Source organism: Chinchilla lanigera, unplaced genomic scaffold (genome assembly GCF_000276665.1).
Source record: "Chinchilla lanigera isolate Chin_1 unplaced genomic scaffold, ChiLan1.0 scaffold00123, whole genome shotgun sequence".
NCBI lineage: Eukaryota > Metazoa > Chordata > Mammalia > Rodentia > Chinchillidae > Chinchilla > Chinchilla lanigera.
Window position 1 is genome coordinate 1,526,625 of NW_004955524.1, and position 13,570 is coordinate 1,540,194.

General features: G+C 42.8%; 1 protein-coding gene across 3 annotated transcripts in view; it reads right to left on the reverse strand.

Annotated features, from left to right (window-relative positions):
• The window catches only part of LOC102020835 (zinc finger protein 14-like), a 29,109-nt gene extending 25,550 nt beyond the window's left edge, over positions 1 to 3,559 (reverse strand). Inside the window, exon 1 of one of the 3 annotated variants that reach the window (XM_013507323.1) lies at positions 3,416 to 3,559. In XM_013507323.1, coding sequence (XP_013362777.1) covers positions 3,416 to 3,418 — 3 coding nt within the window. In that variant the 5' untranslated portion in view covers positions 3,419 to 3,559. The remainder of the gene's footprint in view (positions 1 to 3,415) is intronic. The other 2 variants (XM_013507322.1, XM_013507324.1) reach the window with 2 other exon arrangements.
• Positions 3,560 to 13,570: the final 10,011 nt, after the last annotated feature.

Consider the following 13,570-nt stretch of genomic DNA (forward strand, 5'->3'; position numbering starts at 1 on the left):
CCCCTGTGAGTCACTGATCCCTAGTGAGGCTTGTAATGGTGGCTGAAGCCATGAAGCCTCAAAGGATAAGACAATGTCACAGCTAAAGGCACCGAGCTCCAACCTCAACTAGATGAAGACTATAGCCTCAGGCATCTCACTCCTGGGTGAAGAGCTTCCTGGAGTTAACACAGCTCTCCTAAATTAACCTAATGTCTTACCTGGAGAAGTCCTTGAGAGGTTTTGCCCTTCTTGAGTACTCCCCTCCCAGAGAAGATCTTGGTATTAGCCCCATTAGAATCTTGAATTCTGTGAGGGTTTTGATCCTCCTGAAGCCCTGAAATCATTCCACTTGTCTCTTTTATTTAGCCTTCACTGTCCACTTGTTTGGGAGATTGCGGACCTGATTGGTCTGCAATAACTAAGGGATAATATTAACCCGAGAAAGTATGTCCTACAAAAAGTCCAGGAAAGCAAAAGACATGCGCTATCAATATAATGGAATGTGCTGTGGTCATGTGTGCAAATTGCCTTACGTGTGATAATTGAAGTAAAGATTTTTTTGGTAGACTGCTACTGGTATTCTCACTGTAGTTCATATGGGAATTTATTTCTCATTTTTTTTTTTTGGATTTTGTACACCAAAAGGCAGTCAATCCTGAAAATTTTGATGCTGTGTTATAAACAATAAATATTAAAAAATCAGTGTTTTTGTGATATTTTTCCTGTTAAATACTTGTTTAATATAATAAAACTCATAAAATTAAAATTCATAATTTCTCCACAGAAATATTCTAAAGAATAAATATGGGTCTGGCAGATCCATGTTTATGTGCCTTAATGACAAAATCAGTCTTATCCTCCAAGGGCTACATTAGGAGTATCTGTATCTACTTGTGGTGACTTATGTGAGGGTAGCTGTGTATAAAGGGAGGTAATGAACAGTGAATACATAGTCTAAAAAATTTATTGCAGTTAAGGACACATTGCCATTAATCTCCCTCCAAAAACTCACCCCCTCAATCCATCACTTACCCTGTCATTCTTGCACTTTCTGAAGCAGTACTGAAAGTCTTTCATATCTTTTACAAAGTGTGATTAAAAAATATAGTGAATTCCTGCTGAGTGCAATCCAATGGAAAGACAAGCTTATGTAAACATTAGAGTGTGCCCTTATTATTTTATGAATGAGATCTGGGACCATGTAACTGTAGATGCTCCCCTTGTAAGGTAAACCTTTGGAGTCAATTCGTGACATCAAGACAGTCATAAAAGTACAACTAAAGACACATAAAAGACTTCCACAATTGCTTCAGAAAGTGGAAAGAGCTGAGATAAGTGTTTAAACCAAGGGGAAGTATTCTGGAGGTTACTGATGGCAATGTGTCTTTATGTAAAAATTTTTCTAAATTTAAACATTAACTGTATATTATGTCACATGTTGTCAGTATGCAGTCATTAAAATTAGTGTTCACAGTTTACCTAACTCTTTAATACTTCAAATCTTAAACCACTTAGATTCCAACCAAGAAAATCACATTCTTACACCCAAGTCCCAAAATAAAATCCTGAAATAGTTTATAAAGTGGAATTTTATGGCAACAGGATTCTACCAAGGAAATAAAAGGTCAAAAGGTCAAAGACGCTGGGTGTGGTGGTGCATGCCTGTAATCCCAGAACTCAGGAGGCTGAGGTAGGAGGACCGTTGCAAGTTACAAAGTGAGCTCAAGGCCAGCCTGAACTGCATAGTAAGACCCTGTCTCAAAAAGACAAGAAAAAAAAGTCAAAGAAGCCAACTCCACCCAAACTTGACAAATCCACACTCAGAATTTAGAACCACACTGGTGCTTGGGGACCTCCTGCCCAGAGGACAGGTAGAGTAGTGCAGCTAAATCATAGGTAGCAAGTAAGGGAATCTGATCAAACAATTTAATTTGGGGCCCCTCACCTCATGGCTTTCTCTCAGTGTGAAAGCCTCCTTCCTCCTGGACCTTCTTTCTCAGTATTCATCAGTCACTGGAGTCACTTTAAGGGCCTCACCTGTGATCTCTTTTTCTGTCATCAATGCTGACACAAAAATGAGTGGTGTGTACTTAATATCAACCAAATCTTTGGCATTAACTGGGTGTCCAACAATTCAATTATGACACCACTGAGTAAGCATAGATTACAGAGTCCCTCCACTAGGAACCTACTGCAGCCACCTGTACAAAGCATGTGCTTGTTCTGTCTTTTCACCAGTCCCCAGAATGAAACATCCGTCTTTCACTGCCTGAGTTGCCTCACCACCTTAAACTACGATTAGATGAAAGATGTTATGAACAACCAAAAACAATCAGTTTTAGGATCTTAATGAAGAAACTCGGGACAAAGACCCAATAAATTCTCAACATGAGCCCTTTTTCCAACAGAGAACAAAAACGTCTTTTTCTGAGTCAGACGCTCACCAGCGTTCTCAGTTGGCACAAACTATACTGCCTTTAACTCCTAGATAAAACAACCAGCTGAAGAGGTTCAATTTTATCCAAGTGCTGTACTTTTGCTGAACAGCAGTTATTTTTATTTTATTTGTTTACTATTTGGTTTTTTGAGATAGGGTCTTGCTATGTTGTCCAGGCTATCCTTGAACTGTGATCTTCCTGCCTCTGCCTCCCGACTGCTGGGATTACAGGCGTGAGCCACCATACCCTGCTCCTAAACGGAGGGTATTTTATGGAACTGCCACCTCACAACACTTTCTGTTGCAGAGAAACGGACGAGAGCAAAGGAACCCCATTCTCAGAACTCTTAGACGACCCATCTTTAGCCTGGACAAATTCACACACGCAATTTCCAGTTTTCTATTCTTTTATTTATTTATTTTTTTCCGGTACCGGGAATCGAACTCACGACCCTGCGCTTGCCAGGCAGGCGCTGTGCCACTGAGCTAAATCTCCAGCCCCCAGTTTCCTATTCTTGGCAATAAAAAAGATGAGTTTATCAGTAGGAACAAAACATGTTTTATCTACAACACCTCAAACCTCTCTTGTCCCCCCCGCCCCTCCTTCCACCGAGCAACCCCACATTCCCCTTCTCCATGATTATGTCTGGTCAGGCTGATCTCAGGCAACACGGCTCAGCCCCAGCGGGGGACCCCTCTCTTGCCAGCCCCCGCAAGGAAGTGGCCCCGTCTCCAGCGCCGCCCCCCCACCCGACCACAGCGGCTCTTAGCATCGGCGCCCAGTGTCCCCATCCACGCCCATGCGCAGGGCCACGAGGAACTCGCCTCCTGCTCCTGAGCTTGGCCGCGCCCTGGGGACCGCAGGGCGGTGCGGGCCTCGGGTGTCCTCCCCGGCCTGCGGGCTTCAAGCGGCGCAGACGCCACTGAGGGGGAGCGGGGAGGCCAGGCCGAGGCCAGGCCAGACGCGGCCGCGGAGGGTTTGATCCGCCAGCTCACCATTTCCGGTGCGGGGTCTCCGGCGCGGGGTCTCCGCTGCTTTCCACAGTGCTGGGCCCTTGCGGGGAACACCTTGACGAGAGAAAGGCACCTGCGGCCTCCCTCGTGGAGCTAACGGAAGACAAAATGGCGGCGCGGCTGAACGGTGCTAGGGAGGCTCCACCCACCGGCGCTCCTGATTGGATACTTCTAGGCCCTAACGCACGGCTCAGATTGGCTAGTGGTGCGAGCCCCGCCCTGTGAACGCTGAGTGACAAGAAAGGGATTGGGGGCCTGGCTCCAAGGGGGCCGCAGCCCAGGTTTCAGCCCCCAGCCCTTCTCAGTTCAGGCCACCTCACGGGGCGGAACCTGGCATAGCCTCGGGGTGAGTTGTATTCAAGCTGAATTCGCTCCCGGCTGTCCAGAGTGGACCCTTGCTGTTACTTTCTCCTTGAGATGACGGCACAGTAAGCCCGGAAATTCCTGACTCGGTGTCCCGTGGAGACAGCTCCTGACCTTAGGCAGGACGGCAACCGTGGGGACCTGATGTTACTCTTCACCATCTTGGGTTCAGGCTGTTGGCTTTATGGCTACCACGACTGTCTCAGACCGCAGCGATCAACTGACGCATTTTCAGACAAGAAAATGAAAGCATCCCAATAACGGTTAATTAACTTTATATAGAAACTATAGATGTTTGCTACAAAGCAATCAAAATGGAAGACAAGCACATATATTTGATCCACTTGAGACGGGCAGTCTGCTTTATCCAATGTCCAAACAACAACCTGCATTTGGAAGTTTCAACGTCCTGATAATCCCGTTTTAAATCCAAAAGAAATCCCAATGGGTGCTTTCAGTTTTATTACCAACATGTTGAGGATATCCACGTTCTTTCTCTGATGGCAGTATTTTTGACCTATAAGCACAATTCATGGAAATTCCTGTCACAAGGTAGGACAAAATATTTGGTGGAATAGCTTCTGCTTCAGGAACTTTTTAATAATATTTTTCATTTATGTAAGTGAACAAATGTCATTGTCAATATTCTGATCTCATCTGAACAAATAGCTGTAGCATTTCCAGTGGTTTCACAAGCTTCCAGGTGCCTTACTAAGTTATCTTTCATTGTTTTCTTGACTGAGTACTGCAAGTGGGAGATGTCCTGGCACTGCAACCACTAAAACGGTAACTCCAATCATAAAGACTTTCACGAAATATTGTATGTAAATTGGTGTGCACCTAGCAAGTCATGGTCTCTCCTGAACCCAGGAAGTACGAATTACAAAATATAATACTAGACTAATAACTGTGATGGCAGGCATCAACAGGCCTGCTTTGCCAATCTGAACAGTTTTGTTAGTTTCCCTTGTAAAACAGATTTTTGTTTTTTGGCAAATTTGTTTTCTTTTGTCTTTCTCATTACCAGCTCCACTGTCTTCACTCTTTAATGGCTGCATTTCCATGACTGCACCGTCCTGAGCTTTTGCTTTATTGCAATTTTCAGTAGCTCCATCTTGTTTCTTGTTTTTTCCCTTTTTCTTCTTATCTTTTTTATCTTCCTCCAAGGTAAAGATAGTTCCAGTTTATACCTATAGCAGTAACTACTGTTCTTCTACAACCTTGTATTACATGAATACCTGATAGAGGTAATGGATGATCCCATTCACCAGTCAGTAAGCTTTCATCAATTTTTTTTTTTTTGTTCTTTTGAGGCAGGGTCTCACTCTGCAGTTCAGACTGGCCTTGAGTCACTTTGTAGCTCAGGCTGGTCTAGAACTCGCAACAATCCTCCTGCCTCAGCCTCCTGAGTGCTGGGATTACAGGCATGCGCCACCATGCCTGGCTCACTCTGCAGTTCAGGCTGGCCTTGAGCTCACTTTGTAGCCCAGGCTGGTCTAGAACTCACAACCATCCTCCTGCCTCAGCCTCCTGAGTGCTGGGATTATAGGCGTGGGCCATCATGCCCAGCTTCCTGTATTTTTTCATAATGCATCTGTGGACCTGAGCTCTGTTAAGAGCCTGCAGCTCTGCGAGCATAATTACAAAGTCTCCATCAGGATTAACTTCTTTCAAAGAGTTTTTTACACCATCGAATGCAACTGAATTGTCTGCCATGTTGCCTATTACAAGTATAATTTATCACGTGGAAAATGTTTCCTTAAAGAATCTAATTTTCACTTATTTCCAAGATAAAGGTCTAAACACTCATTATATAGCTTTGTAAAGCAGCATTGCCAGCAATATTCTCCAAAGAAATACCTTGAACTTTGGCCCATGACTTGTTTCTTCATGTCAATTATGAGAAGTACACATCTCACCTGGCAGCGGGAACCAATTTCTGAGCGGGAAATGATGGGAAGACCACAGAGGGTTTGGGGCAAAACGTGAAGGCGGGGTGCACCTTGGGGAGGATGCAGCCATCGAGCCCAGGCCTGGTGCCCACCAGCTGGGGTTCCCTACTCACGCTGCCTCAGAAGGTTCAAGGAACGATTTCTCCTACCCAGCTTCACTGCCAGCCTGACTGCTGAAATACAGCCTCCTGCAGCCTCAATCCCTGGTGCTGCAGCTGGTCCCCATAGAAATTTAAATCTAGGTGCTCACTATGCCTGGATGTTCCCTCCTCTCAGTGTGGAAACTCTCCTTTCGTCACCTTAAGATTCTCAAGAGGGAAATTCTTACTTTAAGATGCTCACCTGGGGCCTGGCGTGGTGGCGCACGCCTGTAATCCCAGCAATTGGGAGGCTGAGGCAGGAGGGTCACTGAGAGTTCGAGACCAGCCTGGGCTACAAAGTGAACTCAAGGCCAGCCTGAACTGCATAGTGAGACCCTGTCTCAAAAAGACAAAAAAAAAAAAAAAAAAAGACACTCACCTGAAGAAACTGTGAAATTCATAAACCCTTTCTCCAGGAGATGACCCATGTGAGTATTTAGCCTGGCCTTCACAGATTTTCTCCATATATTCACATTACAGAGTGAGTGCAGGGGCGACGCAGCTGCTAGGTAAAGAATAAGAGTTGATTGAAGTAAAGATGACACTGTTCAATTTGTTTTCATTTCTCTGGATTAGATTCTTTGTAGGCTCTCACAGAAGCAATAAAAGTAGTGAGCTTATATTTCCTGGATTCTGAACAGTGCAAAGAAAAAAAATTACACATAAAAAGCAGTATGACTAACTGAAATGCAAGCAAGGGGACTTGTCACAAGGCCCAAATATCTGGTTAATTTTCAATTGCAGAGCATAAAATTCAGGGAAGATGGCAGGATAGGAATTAGAAGGAATCTTCCTCCTCACCTAGAATACAATTTCAGGGGCAGAATCCTTTGGGTGTGAGTATTTTGGGACTGTGGAGCCTATGAAAGCTTGTAATTTCCACAGAAAAAATTAGATATAATTTGTGATCATTATGTATGTCAAAAGTGTAACAATAAAATTAATAGACAGGAGTTATTTATAACGGGATTAATTTGAGTGCATTTCACTCTTAGGGAAGTAGCGATTACCCATGTCCTAGTCCCTGGGTCATGGAGGGCAGAGGCAAGTGACTTTAAAGAGCAGCTTGCAGGGCCAGCAATATAGCTCAGTGGCATAAGCGCCTGCCTGGCAAGCACAAGGTCCTCAGTTCGATTCCTGGTACCCCCCCCCCCCCCCGCCAAAACAAAAAACAAAAAACAAAAAAAGAGCAGCTTGCAGGCAGCTGGCGTGAGTTAGGGTGGGCAAAAAAGATCTGTGGCCTGCAGTGCCGAGTATTCTTAGTCTCCTTTCTAATTTATGATGGGGGGCTGCATCGTTAGTACACCTCACCCTATTGCTAGAAGGCTCCTGTGCTCTATCTGATGCCATTTCTAGGGGACTGAAAAGGCTAATTACTTTCATTTCCCCCCTCATTTTCTCTTTTTCTCCTTCAGGGAGCAAGACATTGAAGATAAATTACCAAAAACTAATCACATAAGTGGAGGAAATGAGAACGTCAGTATAAATATGCAAGAAAGGTGTAACTAAGAAAGGGCCTGAAAAGTCTTTACATTCCTGATCAGGAGGCCCAGAGACATTCCACAGCAACTGAAGAAATGAACAGAAAACAAGCAACAGTAGTATAAAGAGAAAGACCTGGTTTCCCAGGATAACCACATTGTAATATTCAGATTTCTGCTTTTCCAGAGATTAGCACAATGCAAGATAACAAATGAAAAAGTGCTTCATTCAAAGAAACAAACTAAACTGATAGTCAAGCATGGTGGCACATGCCTATAATCCCAGCACTCGGGAGGCTGAGGCAGGTGGTGAGTTCAAGACTAGCCTAGGCTACATGAACTCAAAGGCAGCCTGAACTGCATAGGGAGACCCTGTCTCAGAAAGACAAAAAAAATACAAAAACAAAAAGTGATAGAAACCCTTCCTTGCAAAGCCCAATTGCTACATGTACTAGAAGAAATTTCCAAAACATTTTCTGTAGACATATTCAAAGTGGCCAGGTATGGTGGTGCACGCCTGTAACCCCAGCACTGGGGAGGCTGAGGCAGGAGGATCGTTGAGAGTTTGAGACCAGCCTGGGCTATAAAGTGAGCTCAAGGCCAGCCTGAACTGCATAGGGAGACCCTGTCTCAAAAAGACCAAAAAAAAAAAAAAAAAAAAAAAAGAAAAAATGGACAAAAACAGTGAAAAAATTTGGCCAAAATGAAAATATAAAGATGTAAATTATGAATGGTACTGAAGGGAAATTGTGGTCATAACTACAACTATCATGAGAAATTCACTACAAGGGCTTATAGTAGAATCAAGAGTTGAGAAAAAATTAGTGACTGTGAAGATACAGTTATTGGAATTATTAAATTTAGAACTAGTAAGGAAATAAAATGAAGAAACATGGAAAGAGTTCAAAGTACCAGTGCAGTGCCAGCAAAGTGAGTCATATATGCACATGTTACTATCAGAAAAAAATAGAGGCCAACTAGGGGAGAAATGAACATTTCAGAAAATGACACCTAAGGGCCAGGGATATAGCCCAGCAGTGCAAGCGCCTGCCTGGCAAGCTCAAGTTCATGAGTTTGATTCCTGGTACCAAAAAAAAAAAAAAAAGAAAAGAAAAGAAAATGATACCTGAAGACTTACCTACTGTTGTAGTCAGGATTTGCAAGGAAAATAATTTAATACAGGACACATAATTTTATAGTAGTCACCCAAAGAGTCAAGTACAAAAGAATGCAGGAAATCTGTCCACACACTAAAGACCAAAAGAATCCAGCTTAGGGCCTGGATCCCACGGCAATGTCCTGCATGAGTCCAGCTGAAGACCTGGAGCCTGTGGCAATATCCCCCGTGAGTCCAGCTGGAGGTCAAGAGCCCACGACAGTGTCTCATGTGGGCCTGTTTGAAGGTTCTGAGCTGAGAGGGCCGCATGGTCAGTGGTGGAAGCTAGAAAGTCTGTGCCAGCAGGCTGAAGGATGTGCACTGGAGCCAAGCAGCGATGCTCAAAGTAAAGAGCAGAGCTCCCCTGAAAAGTACCACAGCCATTTCAGTGACAGTGAGGTCCTGAGCTCCCCTGACAATGAGAACCGCTGAGTTCATAGCAGAAAAGCCCGCGCAACAAGCTTCCCCAGAACACTGAATAGTGCACCATCTTCCCCTCTGGAGCCAGGAAGCGATGCTCAAAGTAAGAATCAGAGCTCGCCCAAAGTGAACGGTAGCTATTCTCAGTGACAATAAGTTCCCGAGCTCCTTCAATGATGACAGACGAGTTCCTATTAGCAAAGCCAGCATGACAAGCTCCTCCAGTAGGATCACCAGCTCCAAGAGAACCAACAGCCCCCTATAACAGCACCTCTTTTTCTTCTCCAGTTCTCCTTTTTATTTTATTGGCAACATTCCTCAGGTGGGCCTCCCACACCCAGCACCATGGTGATTCAGTTCAGCTGGGGGTTATAAGCTGACTACCGTTGTCAGTCTATCACACCTACCTAGGAGCAGTAAGTGAATGCAGAAATTCAGAATCTCAGCTAAACCCTCTAAGGAAAATTCAAAGTCTGTTTCTGTTCCAGTACTGTGCCAGTTTTATCACCATGGTTTTGTAGTATAACTTGAGTTTAGATTTTGTGAGGCTTCCTATTTTACCCTTGTTGCACAAGATTGCATTTGCATTCTTGGGTCTCTGCTTGCTAAATATGAATTTTAGGATTGTTTTCTCTATCTGTGAAGTATGCGGTTGGTATTTTGATTGGGACTGCCTTGAATCTGTACAATAGTTTGAGGAGTGTGGCCATTTTGGTTCTGCCTATCCAGGAGCAGGGGACATCTTTCCGTTTTCTGATGTCCTCTTTGATGCCCTTTTTCAGAGTACTGTAGTTTTCTTTGTGAAGAACTTTTGCTTCCTTGGTTAGGTTAATTCCTAGGTATTTCGTTTTTCTTGACGCTACCGTGAATAGTATTGTTTTCCTAATTTTTGTCTCATTGAGTTCATTATTGGTGTGCACAGATGCCAGAGTTTTGGGCACTGATTTTGATCCTGCTACGTTGCTGAAGGTGGCTATTAATTTCAAGAGTTTTTTGATGGAGCTCCTTGGATCTTCTCTGTAGAGTATCATGTCATCTGCAAATAATGATAATTTGAGTTCTGTCTTTCCTATATGTATCCCTTTTATTTCTTTCACTTGCCTGATTGCTCTAATATTTCAAGAACTATGTTGAGTAGAAGTGGTGATAGTAGGCATCATTGTCTTGTTCTGATTGTGGAGGGAATGCTTTCAGGCTTCCCCATTTAATGTGATGCTAGCTACTGGTTTGTCATAAATAGCATTTATCAGATTTGGTATGGTGCTTCTATATCTATTTCCTTCCTTTTTTTTTTTATCATGGAGCACTGTTGGATTTTGTCAAATGCCTTTTCTGCCTCTTTTGATGTGATCAAGTAATTTTTGTCCTTCCTTTTGCTTATATGATGTGGTATATTTATTGATTTGCATATGTTGAACTATCCTTGCATCTCTGGACTGGAACCTACCTGCACAATACATGATCCTTTTGATGACGTGTTCCAATCTATTCGTTAGTATCTTGTTGAGCATGTTTGCATCTATGTTCATTAAGTTGACTGGCTTGTAGTTTTCTTTTTTAGTTGGGTCTTTGATAGAATCAAAGTGATGCTGGCTTCCATAAATGAGTTTGGATTCACTTCATCCCTTTCTATTTCTTTGAAGAGCTTGAGAAGTATTGAGAATGTGATATAAGGTTTTGTAGAAGTTGGCAGTGAATCCTTCAGGTCCTGGGCTTCTTTTATAGTTGGTGTTTTTTTTTTTTTTTTTTTTTTTTTTACTGTCTTGATTTAGGGTTAGGTTTAGAGAACGGAGAATACAGAAATTCTGTTTTCCCCAGTGTCTAGAGAGGAGGCTATGTGCTGGGCTGGGGATATAGCTCAGTGGCATAAGCACCTGCCTGGCAAGCACAAGGTTGTGAGTTCAACCCCCGGTACTGCAAAAAAAAAAAAAGAGAGGAGGCTATGTAGCAGGAATTAGTAATACAAAGTCTGTCCCAGGAACCTGGTCTGTGTAGTGACACTAGATCCATCCCACAGACTTTTGGTGTCACCGTCAACATAGCTGCTCCCCAGAGCTGTGGGGAGTGGTGGTGGGCAGGCCTGCCCTGGCAGTGCCACTTCCCTTCCATAGCTGTCCATTTTTCACTTGATCTGTGTATATCATCTACCTTGATAATTTTCTTTCTCAGTGGATCCTTCTGAGCTTCTCACATGAGGCTCCCCTTCTATTCAGCCATGCTGAATCTCCCTTCCTTACCTTTTTATCATTTTATCACATGCATTCAATTTTAATTTCATACCTTGGTTAGAGAGATTTTCCTGTCTCTAATACCCTTGTCATCCTGTCTGGCATTCTTGTTGCCACATCTAAGCATCCTTCAGTAAATCACATTCCAGATCTGAGAAAAATGCACAGTATAGATTGCAAGCTGCAAAAATTGATCCAAAATACATCAACACCCAAGTGTGTCATTTGAAGTTCTAGGAAGTATGGATTCTAACCTGTGTTGTTTTGGTTTGTGTCTAGATGGCCCCCAAAGCTCATTCATAGGGCCTTTGCAGAGGTGGCTGGATCTAGAGTGTGGAGGATTCAGAGGTGGCTAGGATTAAGGGTGTGTGATTAGTAAATCAGTTCGCTGGTTTGGCATAGTTCTGGCTAGGATTAAGAGTGCAAGTGCTACATCTGCCTCAGGGCAGGTAGCCTGCCTACAATGCAAGGGACAGAAAGAGTCTTGTCACCCTCCCTTGTTGCTTTTGCGACCTTGTGTGTACCATGAACTGTTGTCCTCTGTGATGGCACTCTGCCAAGCCACCCTGCCTTGGAGCCAGCTGATTTTGGGCAGAAATCTCAGCAAACTGTGAGTTTACATGTGTTAACTATTTTTCTATTTTCATTTCCTGAATTGCTGACTAGTAAGTTAACATATGTTAAGTATTTCTACACAGTTTTGCATAACTTTAAGAACTTATGACTCCTCATTCCAATTTTTTTTGTCTTTTTGAGACAGGGTCTCACTAAGCAGTTCAGGCTGGCCATGAGCTCACTTTGTAGCCCAGGCTGGCCTCAAGCTCACAACGATTCTCCTGCCGCAGCCTCCTGAGTGCTAGGATTAGAAGGTGTGTGCCACCACACCCAGATCCTCATTCCATTTTGTCCAGGTATTCTTCCAGTAGCACACATATTCTATTTTTTTTTTTTTTTGTCTTTTTGAGACAGGATCTCACTGTGCAGTTCAGGCTGGCTGTGAGCTCACTTTGTAGCCCAGGCTGGTCTCGAAGTCACAAAGATCCTCCTGCCTCAGCCTCCCGAGTGCTGGGATTGCAGGCATGCACTACTATGCCCGGCTAGCACACATATTCTAGAATGCAGAAATATGAACAATTTACTTCTCAGGATAGCAGAGTAAACAGAATCTGAGTCAGCAATTTAGAAAATAAAAATAGAAAAATTAAGCTATTGAGAAAAGGATCAGGTATATTCTTCTTTAAAAAGGTGAATCTTATTCCAATTACCTTTAGAAGAATATTCTCCACTCTAGGACACAAACAACAAAAATTCCCATAATTGTCAACATAGTAGTGGGCCAAAATACTCTTATCTCAGCATCTAAGACACTCCCACAGGCTTTTCAGCAACTACTTGTGCAGAAAAATTGCACTGGAAAAGCACAGACAGTGGCCTATAGATATGAATAGTTTCCTAAAGAGGTTCTAACTTGAAGGAGGAGGTTGAAGTCCTTGTATTCCGGGTCTGCTGTAAGCTCTAACACCTACACCTGAGCTGTTTTTCTATGGCGCTTTAACAAAGTATGAAAAACTAGGTGATTTAAAACAGCAAAATTAGGTACTCTGACATTAATGTCTAGGTGTTTGGATTCAAGTTCCTACCCTTTTCATGCTTTCTTTGATACTCTGAATATCACCTGACTATATGTATTCTTAGCTTTGGGTAGGGGCCATCAATTCCTGTTAATACTTCATTCGCAGTGGGGTCCACTCTCTCACTATCGTCATGTGATATTTCCCTCTGTGTATAATTAGGGCAGCTTGCTGCCTTAATAGTCTTATTTTAACACAGTTGTGTCTGTGAAGACCCTATGTTTGAATGAATATTCACAAGTACCAGTTGTACCATAATTTTAAGGAGAGACGCTTTATTTCAAAACAACAGTTCTGGCTCCGAATTTAGAGAAGATGGTTTCACTATGGGATAATAAAATTACATAGTGGTCTCAGCTATGCTTTGTGCATGTGTGTGTGTGTGAGAGAGAGAGGGAGTGTGCATGCACATATGTGTGAGTGTGGTAGGGTGTGCATATTGCAATGTTCAGGTTAATAGATACTTAAGCTCTACATTTAAAAATCTTAATTATATGGTATTTATATCAATAGATACAATGTGCTATCTTGACATATATTAAACATTAAAAATCGTTATCCAGAAGTCATACTTTTTATTAAATTGTATTGGTATTTGTGTACTGTGTTCTTGCATTACAACTTCAGATGCTCAATTGTGATAGGGGATAATATCTATGAAATTGAGAAATATATTTCTCTTACAGTTTAATGACTACTTTTCAAAGTTTTAATAATTAAATTGAAAATAGTACTTCCTTTGTGCCTTGTTCTCATCCTTCAACCA